General features: G+C 27.0%; 1 protein-coding gene and 1 long non-coding RNA gene across 2 annotated transcripts in view; one reads left to right on the top strand and one right to left on the bottom strand.

Annotated features, from left to right (window-relative positions):
• Positions 1-8,397, top strand: part of LOC111618324 (protein spinster homolog 1-like) — a 41,915-nt gene extending 33,518 nt beyond the window's left edge. Inside the window, exons 7-11 of the mRNA XM_023359823.1 lie at positions 2,607-2,808; positions 2,872-2,937; positions 3,011-3,109; positions 3,183-3,354; positions 7,490-8,397. Coding sequence (XP_023215591.1) covers positions 2,607-2,808; positions 2,872-2,937; positions 3,011-3,109; positions 3,183-3,354; positions 7,490-7,620 — 670 coding nt within the window. The 3' untranslated portion in view covers positions 7,621-8,397. The remainder of the gene's footprint in view (positions 1-2,606; positions 2,809-2,871; positions 2,938-3,010; positions 3,110-3,182; positions 3,355-7,489) is intronic.
• On the bottom strand, positions 5,283-12,315 carry LOC111618328. The gene is made up of 3 exons (XR_002755557.1): positions 12,034-12,315; positions 11,796-11,878; positions 5,283-6,328 (listed from the first exon to the last, which is right to left on the bottom strand). It is a non-coding gene; the product is annotated as an uncharacterized LOC111618328 (long non-coding RNA).
• Between the last annotated feature and the right edge of the window lie 3,003 nt (positions 12,316-15,318).

Below are 15,318 nucleotides of genomic sequence, written 5' to 3'. Positions count from 1 at the left end.
GACGAAGGACCTCCTGGTAGTACTCCTTTGCGATGGTTTGGCCTTGTGGTGCGTACTCACGACACACCACCCCACGAGAGTCGAAAAAACTGTCAACATGACCTTTGATATTGCTGCAGACCTGCCGCGCTTTTTTTTGGCCTCGAGGATCGTCCCCGAAAGCCTGCTGAATCTTGCGAATGATTTACACTCGGGTATCGCCAAGGTTTTTGGCAAAATTTGATGTAATACCGCTGCTCGCGTTGTTCAGTCATTTTTCAGCTTAGTGGAATCCAACGAGAGCGCTCTACATGACCTCACTCATAGGCCGATTGCCAACGACTGACGCTTCCTGCAGGCGGGAAAAAATTCAGAGATGTGCATGACTGTCCCCTCCACAACTCCACCAAAGGAGGCCTCTCGCGTATCATTGGTTTACGCGGAAAAAAATAAGGTCCGATACTTTTTGAACAGACCTTGTATACCTTATTGAACACCTCAGAACACTACTATCTGGCATTGAACATACATTACCATTATTAAAATTAATATATTCTTTAGTTTATCTAGATTTGAGTTCTTAAATTTAAGTATTTATAAAATTGATTTTTGTGTATTGATTGGGCTACAATTTGAAAAAATTGTAGACCTATAAATTCCCATTGCCATCCTTTCTGTCTTTCCTTAATCTCAAACTGAGTTAGATAGATGAAAGATGAGACCAGATGTGGAAACCTTCTGGTCAACAATATAATTCATATATTGTTAATAGGGGCAGGAGACCCCTATTAACAATATATGAATGTTCAATACAAACTGGAAGTCATATTATTTCAATTAAAAAATTTTTTCCCGAAATGTGTTTGATAGATGATCGACATGACTCTGTTGTTAAAGGAAAAGTGATGTACAGGAGCAAGCCACTACTAATTTGAGGTGGAGAGCATATATTTTAAATTAAAAATATGATTGAAAAATCGCATCTCAGCATTGTGACAGTGTCACAATTAATAATTGCTTGTTATACTTCATATTTCTTTTTTAAGAGAAAATGGTGCATTTGCAGGTTGCCTGACTCCAGTTGGTTTCTCTGCCTGTACTACTACCATGTACTACTACCATATGTTCATCAAATAGATTTCCTATTGTTTCTAATAGGCCTATCATTCATGTTCCTGTAATACCTATTATTTGTGAAGTCTTGTATAGTTGTTTAAACTACATAAGTAAAATAATTTTTATTTTTCAGACCTTGATTATTCCCATTTAGTACATTCTACCTTTCAACCTATGACTAACCTGTAAATGATTTGAAATTGAAGTCAAATTAGTTCTGAAATATTAAATTTGATAAATTATCTGCATTAACTGAGGTATTTTCTTCTAAACAAGTTAATATTTACCTTTATATAATATCATCTCAGTCTTGATTGTCTTTCATTTATTTAATACCATAAGAGATAAGTTGATTTGAAAAGGTGTTAAAATGACCACACAAACATGTGAATGAACAGATTTAATCAGACTTCCAGTATTTCTTGCTGTATTGCAAACTATTACAAGAATGTTGAGAATGAATCAGACCAGGTTTTTTTAAAATTTTAAAAGCGTTTGTTTTACAAAGGCGATGGATGGCAATTGTAGAAAATTAGTAAATAGAAGACTTTACTGCACTTGTAATAATTTGTCACTTATTTTAATTTCATAATTAAATTAAAATTATCATCATCATAGATTTTAATTTTAATCTATGATGATTTTTTTAGAATATTAGAGGGAAAAATTGATTAGTTTATTTTTTTAGTCAAAATCACAGAATAAATTTACACTGTTATTAGTATTAAGAAAACACTGTAAAAGAATTCTTCAAAAAAAGTGAAAAGAAATTTTAAAACAAACTGTCTTGAATCTTGAACAGTTTGTTTAATACTGCTTTATTTTCAAATTTAATTTACAACTAATTAATAAATCTAGATTTTCTTATTTCTAGAAGAAAATTCTTCATTGTGAGATTATATTTTAAATTGATTTTTTGTAAATGTTTAAAATTAGAAAATATTTAATTTTGCTAGTTTATCATTTTTCTTTTGATAAATAAAATTTAACACTTTTTTTTCAAATTCTTCTTTTACAAGAATATTCAAGTTACTGAAAGATCTGCTATAACATTACAATTGTTTAAATCTGAGTTTGCTTTAAATACAATGAAAAAGTATAGTGATACTATGTTGTATGAGAGAGGTTGATGCTATTTCACATTATTTCTCTTATATGTACAAGTATTTAATATGTTTTATATCAAATTTAAAAGTTTTTTTTTAGCTGTTATACTCTTATTCTACTTTTAAATTGTAAAAAATCTGAGCCTAAACAATTTTTTTTAATAATTTTTTTAGTTTACAAATATTCTTCAATAATTTAAGATGATTTTTTTTCAATGATAAATGTAATCTTTTTTCTGTTTTCATGTTTTAGTATTTATTTTCCATAATATTGAAATGATTTGATTTTATATGCATGTTTTGATCAAAATTTTTCAATGTATATTTTCAACCTTTTATATGTAATGTGCAAATATTTATTTTATTAACTGCTAAAATTTTTAAAAATTATTAAATGTATTTTAGTGTAAATGTAAATATAAAATTTGGAATCATTACTTGTGTGGCTGGAATATCTGGAGTTCTTCTTGGATCAGGACTTTCCCAATATCTTCGTAAATTTAATGAAAGAGCAGATCCTCTAGTTTGTGCAGCGGGTATGTTAGGAAGTACACCTTTTGTCTTTTTTGGCTGCATTGTTGCAGCCAAATATACAAATTTATCCTGGGTAATTATCATTTTTTATTATCACTTTGTATTTTGCAGTATTTTTTACTATATAAAATTTCAGACATTGATATTTTTTGGAGAAATGTTGTTATGCATGAATTGGGCTATTGTTGCTGATATGCTTCTAGTAAGTGAAATTGGAATATTATTTTTAAATTTTATCAAATTGTGAAATATACACAATGTTTGTTTCTTTTCAGTATGTTGTTATACCTACTAGAAGATCTATAGCAGCTGCTACCCAAATTTTGATCTCTCATGCTCTTGGAGATGCTACAAGTCCAAGTATCATTGGAACTGTAATTTAAATTAAAATAACTTCTGATATTTTTAGTTTATTACATAAAATATTTAAGCATATATACTTTCCAGGTTTCAGATGCAATTAATTATACAAATGACAAATCAATCATTATCAAGTATATCAGTCTTCAATATGCACTGTTCATCACAACTTTTGTTCTAGTGATAGGTGGATTTTGTTTTCTCATCACTGCTTTATACATTGTTAATGACAAGAAGCGATGCACTCTAATTGTGAAAGGTATGATAATAAAAAATTTTTTTTTATAATACGTAGTTATATACATAGTTAATTTTATTAACTTTACTAATTGCTTTGCAAATAATTATTTTTATCAGTTTTGTTGAAAATATAAAGTTAAATTATTTGCTATTAATTCCCTTATAATTTGATTATCATATTTTGTAAATAAGTATACTTCTAATTAATGTTATTAACAAACTGAATTATTTTAAATTGTGCTTTAAAAGTACCATTACTTCTGAAGTTGTTAGAAAATATAATTGCTTGACATTTTATCCTAATTTTAAAATACTTTCGAAAATGCTTTTAGACTTTAACATTTGATATCAAATTATCACAATCAAATTAAAATTAAAAAAAGAACATCAATGGCTAGCAAATGAACATTTTACTATAAAAAAAATATTAATTAAAATTTAAATTTGTTGAAATAGTTCCTTTTGTTCACTTTAATATTCCAGAATACATTCCATGATGACCTAACCTTTCCTTTTAAGCTACTTGGTTGCCAAAATTTAAGTTTTTAGCAACATGAAAAATTTATGATTAACAATTAAATGATATTGTTTTTTCATGTTTTAATTTTTAAGACATCATCTTACTTTTCCATCCATGCTGTGCTGGGACCATACTGTTGCTTGACTTTTTTATTCATTAAGAGAAGTGTTGGTACCAACACTTCTCTTAATTATGGTACCTTCTAAATTGGATACTAGTCGTATGCTTTCAGTGGCTTTTCTGGAAGTATAGGATGTGTGATGGTTCAGGTTAAGCACAGTTTTATTCCATCCTAATAATTTTCTATTTATCTGCTGGTATAGGTTTATGCAAGTAACCAATGATTTATATATGAAGTATGGTACTACTACCAAAAGTTGAACAATTTTACTACAATTCAGATCTGCTATCCTTTGTATTTTAACTTTTCACTTTGTTTAGCTTTTTTATTTCTATGAATGAAGTCTATTCAGGTAACAAAAGGTGGTGTGATAGTGTATAAACAACATGGCCATTGGCACATGTTCAACATCAGAGCCGGCCCTACCATAGGGCGAACGGAGCAGCCGCTCCAGGCGCTAACTCCTAGGGGGTGCCTCAGTGGTAAAGAAAATTAAAGGGTATAAATTAGGGGCAACCAAGGGGGCGCCATAATAGGATCTTGCTCCATCCTAAAACTTGCCTCGGGCCGGCACTGTTCAACATAGCTGTTATCCAAAGGTCATTTTTTGTTGTTCCTTTATTCAAAACAAGACTAATATTTTTATGTCAGTGTGGATGTACAAATAATATGGAGGAATGTCTAGATTAAAAAAATATCATTCCATAAATTTTCCCTCACAACAATGCCCAATTTAGTGAAAAAATGGACAATAAAAATGGAAAATTTTTAAGACTAAAAGTAGCAAACTGTTTCTTGCATTTTAAGATAGTTTATTAACTCTTTACTAATAGAAGACAATTAAGATCAAACACTAACTAATTTTCATATTTAATGAGTATTGGAATAAACCAAAACATAAGCAAACTTCATATACCTTAAAAAATTTATGAATGATAATTCTCTAATCTTTCATTTTCTAACGTTTTTATAGTAATTAAAATTTTAATTAGAACTATATATAAAAATGATATTTAAGAAAATAAAGTCAATTGAATCTTTAAAATTAAATAGTGCCATAACCAATGTTTCTTAACACATTTTTATTTAGTAAAGATTATTATTCTACAGTTAGTTGAATATTAAAAACAAATATTAATTATAAAACTTTAGATTTTGTCAAATTTAACTGAAATTATATACAGCAAAGGTAGTTTAGTTTAAAATTTTTATTTTGAATAATAGTTTTCAACTAGAAATTTAATTTTAAATTCCATAATAAAGAAACTTAAAATGTTATATATGTTGCTAACTCATTTATTATTGGAATTCAAAATATAAGAAAATTTTTGAAGTCAGGGAACACTGACTTCAAAACTACTATTTTTTTTTTTTTCCTTTTCACTGAACACTTGCCACCCCTGCTTTAAAGCTGATGTGTTAAATCTTTTGAAATCAAGAGCATACTCAGTCTAGTATATGATATCATTGGCATTTGCTGATTACATTCCCATACAAAAATTATTTTACATTGTATTGATTTTTCTTTTGCAACAATTTTTAATTATATATTTGATTTTTTTTTCACGGAACACTTGAAGTGGCTTCACAGAGCACTGCTTAAACAGAAGAAAAGTATGATGATAGTGAATCATCCAGTAATGAATTTCTTCAAAATGTGCCATTTCCCATAAATTTGTCCATTCTTTGACATTGATATTCCATTTTATTGGAACTGCCAAATCAATTAGTTACCAGAATGATCTTGATAAAATGTTCCTGATGAACAAACATCATTTTCAAGCATAGTTTGTCAGACACCACAGTCAAATGATTACATGACTTTATTCACTTTCTGGTTCAACACTATTGAACTTCATTGGGGGGGAAACCTCTCAAGTAGCATAGGATCTTTCTTTATGCTGTCCAAACAAGCTACTTGCAAGATCATTCTATCTACTATGATTTGGTTTGATGGATATGTTTTTTCAAACCTCTATTATAGGTACTGGATTAACAAATTTCTACTGTTCTCTAATACCAGAGTGATGCTGAATTATCAAATTGTATTTTTACAATATGAATGCTGCAGGTATTTCTGTGCATTGTTACAAAATGTACAGTTTGTATGCTTCGATTTGCACTCTTTAACCAGTCTGATGATGATGCAGTGCATAATTACACTGTCATGATTGATTAATTGGTGGTTTTTCTTTTTTAAAGTTGCAGAAATGTTAATGACCATATTATTGTATATTCACAATGATTCAGGTGCATATTATAATTATTTTCCAGGCATATACTGTACAGATCAGATTCATAAAGGTTCAGAGGATGAGTGATATGTTTTTAGATGCATTTCTTCACTTTGTCCTGTGGAAAAGATGATAAATTAGTCATACATTATTAAACATACAACACTTACACAAGTTCTAATGAAGCTGTTTGTTCAGCACAATACAATATAAACTAAATATTCACCAGCAAGAGAGTAATTTGGTAAACAATATCAGATTATTGGGCATTCTGAATTATTGAGTGCCAAATTAACAAACTATTATTGTATAACTTTTTCTGCAGTGGCTAAAATCTCTTTATCAGATAAGTTTTTCTCTCTCTCTCTCTCCATTCTTTCATTTATCTACTACAAATCAAAGTAAAAATAATTCTTGGTAAAATATTATTTTTTGGTATCTTTTTGTAATTTCTTGATAAGACCCTTTTCATTGCTTGAATGATATTTGATGGTGAATATTGGCAAAGTGATCCATTTCTGTGACTATTTTAATGTGTTCCTACATTTTATAGGAAACATATCCTCCTAGAGAGATCAATTCTGGAATTTCTAGTATATTACACATTTGATGCTTAAAGAAAATTTGTTCTTTGTTATATCCTTGTAACTATATTTATATGCTGTGTGTGATTTGATACATTTACTAGTAAATTTAACTTTCCATCAACCTTCAAATGATTCTTTTACTTTATGTATATAGTTCTAATTTTTTTCTGAACTTATTCTTCTCTTTGTGATAGCTCTTCTGGAATGTTAATTTTGAAAATGTTTCTTAATTAAAAATGCTTTACTTAAATTAATATAAATCACAATGCTGTTTATAATAACTTGTCAAATTATTCCAACACCTGGCTTGTTTTATCACTCAAATTGTATTCCATAAAATAGTTTTTGAAATTGTCATGTTGTTTTTTCCACCATCTATACATGCATATAAGCTAACACACCTTTTACTATAGTTAATTACATATTTTTTCATTGGTGTACATATTAAATTTTATAATGACAATTTACTCTTAAAATTTTCTTCCTTTCTATATAAATCAAATACATTGCAGATCATAATCTCAATTTAACAAAGTGTTTTCTTTTAATAATATATTACATTTTTCATATTGCCAAGTAGTTGTAAAGCATAAGTTTATGGAATAAATATAGAGCAAAGCAAGTGGTGTGTTCTTAGAGTAAATAATCTTTTAAAATAACATGATGAAACTTAAATTAAGTAATTTTTGTAGGACTAAACTATGCTGAAAGTAGTGAAGAATTAGACTCAAATCAAGAAACTCCATCCTGTTGTCCTTTTTTCAAAAGGAGAGAGTGTCCTAGGCCAATATATGATGGACCTTCTGAAGATGTTATTACATGAAATAAATTGCATTTCTAAATTTATTCAATTATCAAAAAAGCAAGTTTTTCTAACTTGCCATTTACCAAAACTGGTGGTCTCAATCAAGAAGTCTTCCTTCCGAAGATGTTACTGTGATAAATTTTCAACAAGTTTTTAAACTAATGTATTTAAATTTTTATCATCCTAATTTTGATTATTGATTTATTATACTTTAACCTGCATAAATGCACTAGTACTGTATTTAATATTTATATAAAGAAAAGGATAATTATTTGTTTCAAGCATATATCATTTTCAGATTAAATTGTATTTTAGTGAAAATATATATAAAAAATTAAAGTCAGTTGTAATATAGCTTTCAGAGAATATTTATTTACACAAAAAGTACTTTTATTTACTTATGAAATTGTTTTGCTCAGTAATAACACACTAAATAATATAATAAGATAGTATAAATAATGTACTGATTCTGTTGTTTTAACAAGCTCTGAATGTATTAAGAACGAATAACTGCTTAATCCTAAATTTAATGAAATGAATGAATTTTGGATTCATGTGAAGTAATGCTTTTCATGCATTTATTTTAAAATAGGTTTTTTTTAAACAGATTACTGGAGATGACTTTAGTCTCTAATCAAAAATAAGACTTTAAAATAGAATCAGTTTTCCCCCCTCAATTTGTAATTCAATAGAATTTTTGTTATAAAAATGGTTAATATTGACAACATTTTGTCAATATTAGGCATTTGAGATTAAGTAAGAGGTAAAGAGACATTCTTAAAGTTTTATCGTTTTTATAAAATTCAATTTCAATTTCAAAATTTAAAAACATTTTGTTTAAAAAAAAAACTATTATTTATACTTTTTACATTTAATACATTTTTCTTTTCTTTTATAATTTAACTTTAAAAACTTTCAATTGCAACATCATCATACTTATATTAATCTTAAAATACTACATTATAGTTAACTGTTTTGATTTAACTGATTAGTGATGGTATGTAATTTATAAAAAGTAAATCATATGATTGAATTAACACTATATAATGAAATTATTTCATGAAAAGATTTTAACTAGAATGGCTGTTTTTCTAATAGCAGTTTATAAATGTTAATCATAATTGGCTAAAAAAACTGCGTTAGTTTGAACATTTAATTGTAATTTAATTTTTTATGAATATACTCAAAATTTTCATGTAGTTCAGAGTATATTTATACTCATATATACACTATAAGTCAGTCTAGTCTGAAAGACTTCAATAGAAGATAAATGATTATAAAAAATTCCTAATTAGAAAATAAAGTAGATTTTTTGAGACTTAAGTTGTTGTTATATAAGATATTAATACAATGTAAATATTTAGTAATTTATATTAATTTGAATATAGATATATTTATGAATTAATAATAAGTAATAAAAGAACAATTTCTTTTAAAATGAGCAATATAATTTAGAACAAATTACAGAACCATTAGAGCTACATTAGATAAAAGATAATTCCCTATTTTTCAAGGCAAGAGAAGAAAAGTAAAATTTTAGTCACAAGTGTTCATTTGAAATTAACATTTTTCTTTGTAACATTTCTACTTCTCTATTTTTAAAAAAATTGTTAATATTAGAAATTGTAATAATGAAAATATTTTGTATTTAAAAAATAATAGCAATAAAATTATATAAAATTTTTCAAAACTATGCTTAAATTTTNTTATATATTCCATTATATATAGATTATGTTAAGCTTGTTGCGATTATTATTCTGATAATCATTCTTAATAAATGACTATTAATTTGTAAACTGAACGTAGCGTTGTTAGAAAATGTATTTAGATAAAAACTGAAAAACTATGTTATCAAATTACAGAAAAATCCTTTAAAAAATTGCTGGCGTGGTACGAATTGAACTTAATCTTCAAATAACCGAATTTCCTGTACCTATTAAAAGCTTATTTTTATCTAAGATGTTTGTATTTTCTAACATCTAAAATCTGATTATCTAGCTCTAGAAAACGAAGGGAAAAAGAAAAATGTAACAAATTGTTATAAGCCGAATTGATTTTTTAGATTATAAGAGAAAAAAAAATGTAATGGAAAACTTTGTAAAATGTACCCATTTTATGAACTAGACGAATATCGTGCTTTATTTTTTTATTTCTTTGATGTATCAGATCATTTTTATCTTCACACAAAATTTAAGTTTAATTGATCTGGCCTCTTTTACTTCAGTTATTCTCTACAGAACGAACAAACTGATAGACACTTCAGTAAATTTCCAGTATTAAGTAAAAAACGTTAGATGCACTCTGTTTCCTCTCATTGTTAAGTTTTCCTTGCTGGATTTTGATAAATTTACTTCATAATTTAAAGAATATTCTATTTAGGAATAGGTTTATTAAATCTTAATACAGTATATTTTGTATTATATTTATTTATTTATGTGCAAAAGTCACATAAATCAACTTATATATAACGTCTTTTCAAAAATTAATAGTTACATATTTTTAATTTATTTATTAATTAACATGCGAATGTAATAAATTCACATTTAATTAATTCATAGTATGTAATCTAATAATGGGCAAGTTATGTAGACTATATATTAATTTATATCATAAGTGGACTTAACAATATATTATGTAACAAATATCTAGAATAATATTATAGCGCTTTGTTACAGAACATACGCAACAAGTTCGTAATATTTTGTAATATTCGAGGAAAACGATACATAAAATAGCTTTTTTTTCCTTCTTTTTTGGCAGATTTTATCCAGATTTGAGCATCATTCTACGTTAAAATTCATTCTTTATATAACATTTATCATCAAAAACGAGAAGAAAATAAAAAAAAAAAAAAAAGACTTGTACTGATAATCTTTAGTATTATTAATCATTANTTTTTTACTAATTTATATTCAATGGCATTATTTCATAACATAGCATTTAAGAGTATTTCAAACCACTTGTTAGCTTCTGCAGGTTTATAAAAGATGCCTTTATTTTTTACTATAAATTTTCAGTGAAATTAACATTGTCATTTAAGTTGCTTTCTAGCAAAAAAATTATTTGTTGAACACTAAGTCCATCATCTGAACAATTAATAGTAAATTTCACTTTTCTTTAAATAACTTTTTCTATGATGAACTGTTATTTTCATATTGTTTTATGAATGTTTTAGTCATTAATATAACTTCCAAAATATTACATTTCAGAAGTTCTCTGAATGATGTACAGTATTTGTAATACAAGAAACATTTGTGAAATTTTTCATTGGTTTTCAAAAACAGATAACTGATCAGTCAGATTTAATGATAGAAACAAAAAATTGTCTTATCACCATCAGTGATATTTAAATTATTTTTTCTTGAGCAGTTGAAGATGCTTCTCTGAAATGTTTTTTTCTAAATAGTCTTGGTTCTAGAATAGTCAAGGAACATTTCACAATTATTTCTTTCTGGATTCAAAAAAAAAAAAGATATCTGATACAGCCTAAATAAAACTAAAGTTGTGTTTACACAGTTGTTCATATTTAAAGATCAAAGCATATAATATGGAATATGGAAACTTTGCTTTTCACTGAAATTGTAATCAAAACTTAAGGTGAAAATGTTAAACACCATATTAATACTCTAGTGTGCTTTTGTTCTAAAAGACTAATTAGCAACTTAAATATTTATTTTTTGATTCAAAAAGTTGAAATACAGATTAATTTTGTATAAATTATTTGACAACTAAACAACCTTTGTGTCTTCTGAAATAATACTGTATATAGTTTTGCTTTTTTAATTCTTTAGACAATTAAGTTTGAAGAAAGACTGTTCATTTCTCTTATTTTTGTATGTGAGAACCTTGAAATTTATTTTATTTTTCCAAACATTGGCGTTTCATTGAGCCCTAAAATTCTGAAATTTCAAATTTTTATTTTAACTTTGCACTATATTCATTTGTTTTCAACAAACCATTTTTTCCTAAAAAAATCTTGTATAAACATTAAAATTACATTTTTTTTATCATTAATTATTGTTTTTGTTAGCTATAACTTTACACAAAATCTAATTGATTTATGTAAAGCATTGTTTCATACAAAACATTTTGATATTAGGATTTATAATTTTATATCACATCAATAACTTAGTTGTTAAAGTTCTTAAAATAAGAATATAATAAGCATTTATAAGAATATCATTCAACAGTACCATAATTATTATTTACATGACTGGAATTACTTGAATCCTGTATCCTTATTAAATGTAAATAAGATCTTCCAAGACCTAACATTCTAAATTAAAATTGTTCAAAATTAAAACTTGACCTATTTTAAAAAACTGAAGATTGAAAAGTTTACAGTGGCTTTGAACTATTTTAATATCGATATAATTAGATGTGTGATTTATATATGCTTAATTGTACATATGACTTAACGAAATTACTTACTAAATGAGGTCAAGTATCAACTTTTCCTATTGTTTGACAAGGAGAAGTAAAAAAGTTATGCACTTCTTTTGTTCGAAATATTTTGCAACAAATTGATATAACAATAAGTATTTTTTTACACCAATGAATTAAATATAACAATGACTTAATTTTCGTGTGCACCTGCAATTTTTACGTTATTCACTTACTTTCGGTAATTGTTTCGTTCAATAATTTATCCAGTGATATATTATTTTCATGAATTTAGTATTAAGAAATTGCATGAAAGAATGAATTTTCTGTTAACAGATTTGCTAGGGATGAGGTTTTTTTAACATTAAAAGAAATAAATTACACACGCCTTATTTAAACCTTTAAAAAGCAATAAATCAAGCAGTTTTCAAGACGTAGTTGTCTATTTTAGAATAATGGAAACATAAGACGTAATCCTTGTTTTAGATTATCTAAAACATTAATTTATATTCATAATTCTCGATCAATAAATAACAAGTTTCGTAATTCTATATTTATATTATTTTTAAAAATAATTTTATTCACAGTAAACAAACTGATTTATAAATGATTACATCCAAACAAGATGATTCAATATGGAAAATTACTGTATGTTTACTGTAACACAAGAGACTTTTTATTTAATATTTTTATCATATTTAGGTAATAAAAAATTTTAATGACTATTCTTCGATGAGCGTTTACGATATAAAAGCTTCGAAAATAATTAGTTTTTTGCCATTTTAAAACAAAGATCTACTCTTATGTAAGATGTTTTCCTTCAACCAGTGTTTACCGTATATGATCAGGTAATATTCAGTATTTTCTCAATACCGGATAATCTCTTAACGGATAATTATATAATATTATCCTGTTTAACTAGTTTGCACAATTATTTCGAAATCTTGTTTGATTATTTGGCCATAGGGATTTTTTCGTTTTTACAGACTGAGTGTGACAGGATTTCCCCAAAAAGTACAAAACGAACACTTAAATATCGAATGATATGGCATATTCGATATTTAAGTGTTCATTATACAAGCAATTTTTATAGATATGTAAAATATTTTTGACTATATTATTTCTCAAGTTCCGCACAGAACTTATAGGGACCCCCAGGTATGGTGCCAAATTTAAACTTCGATATTCTTACTATAATAATGAGAACAAAATATTGGTTTGGGCTATCCGTTGGTGTGAACCCCAGGCAGTTGCCTTCTTTGCCCATAGGCTAACATGCCCCCACTGATACTATTATTATAATCTATAGTCTAATTATATAAGCACCGAGTTGTTGCTATAAGCAGAAAGTACTGACATATAAAACGATATATTTAATTATTCCGAGCGTCATTTGAAATACTTTTTTAACACTAAATTTTTGATTTTTCCTTCTTAAAAATTGGGGCATTCTCCGAAAAATCTAAACTAAAAAAAAGAGAGCGTGTCCTCTTAAAAAAAAAGTAGCCACCTTAGTCACATGAAAACGCAACCGTCTGTGAAACTAATTTGAAACGAAGAAATTATAAAGTTATCGCTATGATATTCTGCGGTTAGTTATTTACATAATATTTAAATAAATACTATCCAACAGAAATAATTGGAATATAAACTACACGTAATTGGTTTATAACTGATCTTTGACCGTCCTATGTGCAGCCACAACGACACGACGTTGCGTGTTACGAAAGGGAGGACCTTTGCACGAATATTTATGATGATCACAAACAGGAAAAGGAAGCCAACTGAGAAGAAAGTATTTAATGGAATAAAATCTATCTCGATTGTATACCTTTTTTTCATTAAAAGCGATTACGGACTTTTTCTTATTTATAGGCAAATTTTATTATTATTATCATTATAAATCTAAGAATGTATACAAGTAAATTTGAAATTAGATAAAGCTGTGATAATTTTACTGTAATATTTACTAAGATTAGTTTTAAAATTACCTTCTAGATGGCGCCATGTTTGTTTATCCTTCTTAATTTTGACTCGCGGTTAATGATGAAAATTACTGTATTATAGCGCATATTTCGTTATGGTCTGTGTTAAATGGAGGTTTAGAAAATTTTACACGGAACGCGAACCTTGGTCTTAGAAGAGAATAGGTCATCCTTATAATTCTATTTTAATAGAAAAGACAGGAAAATTGGACATAGAATGTCCTCAATCCAATTGAGACGAAACTAGAACACTAAATGTCATCGGGTCATCTGACAAATGACGTCAATAAAATATTTACAACTGAAACTATTAATTTTGTAAAGAGGAAAAATTCTTTACAGAAGAGGAATTTAATCATTTTCTTTAGACGAGTTAAGTCTCTAACGGGTCTAAAGGTTCGCGAATTATGTCATTACGCTTATCAGATCGTGCAAAAGAAATGTCTTATTCCACCATTACGCGTAATTATTGGAGAGAATTCGAGAACTGTCACGAAATTAACAAATCCGTACGATTCCAATGCGTATCGAATAATTCTATTTATACATAAAAGATTCTTTAAAACAGAAAAATTGCTGCTCTTCGATAAAATACCATGTAACTAGAAGTACGAGTTCATTTGTCACGTATTCAAAATTTATAGTTCCAGATACGAGCCTGGGGAGATCCGTATCACTAAAAATCACAGTTTTAACTCCATTATAACGTCTAGACGCAATAAAAATCGAAAATATGTTATTATTATTATTGTTAGATAGTCATTTCTAACGTTTTACACACGCAAATATAATGTTACGTATAGTGAATTGTTTCGACTTTGCGATTTGATACAGATTGAATGGATCACGAATTTGTCTTTTTTTTTTAAATGTATTATTTGAATTTTACTGGTATAACCGTTTAACTATCTCTATACATCTAACGGAAGCTTATTGTGTGAATTATGACATAAACTAAACATCACGTCATATGGATGTAAACAAACATAATGAAGACTCTCGTTATAAATCGGTTCGTCAATGTTACTTCGGTTACGCACAGTAACTTTTTTGTTTCGGGTCACCATAACGGAATCACTTTAATTTTTTTTTCACTTATTTCTTCCGCGTAATATATCAAAATAACAGTTTTATAAGAGTAAGAAATCTATAAATTATATTCGTAATCTCGAGAAACATGTAGTGTACATACAGTCCAAATAAATTAATGGAAAATCCCCTTAAACTATTTCTTTTATATTGTTAACAAAAAGAGATCTCGAAGCTTTTAATTTTTACAAATATTCATTAGCCTATTTTATATTATTTAAAATGACGAACAATCGAAACTGTCGTTGCTTCAACTACT

This window comes from Centruroides sculpturatus, unplaced genomic scaffold (genome assembly GCF_000671375.1).
Source record: "Centruroides sculpturatus isolate CEXI.00-Female unplaced genomic scaffold, Cexi_2.0 scaffold92, whole genome shotgun sequence".
In the NCBI taxonomy this organism is placed as follows: domain Eukaryota; kingdom Metazoa; phylum Arthropoda; class Arachnida; order Scorpiones; family Buthidae; genus Centruroides; species Centruroides sculpturatus.
The sequence above is the reverse complement of the archived record's forward strand: the minus strand, read 5'-3'. Positions and strand labels throughout refer to the sequence as shown.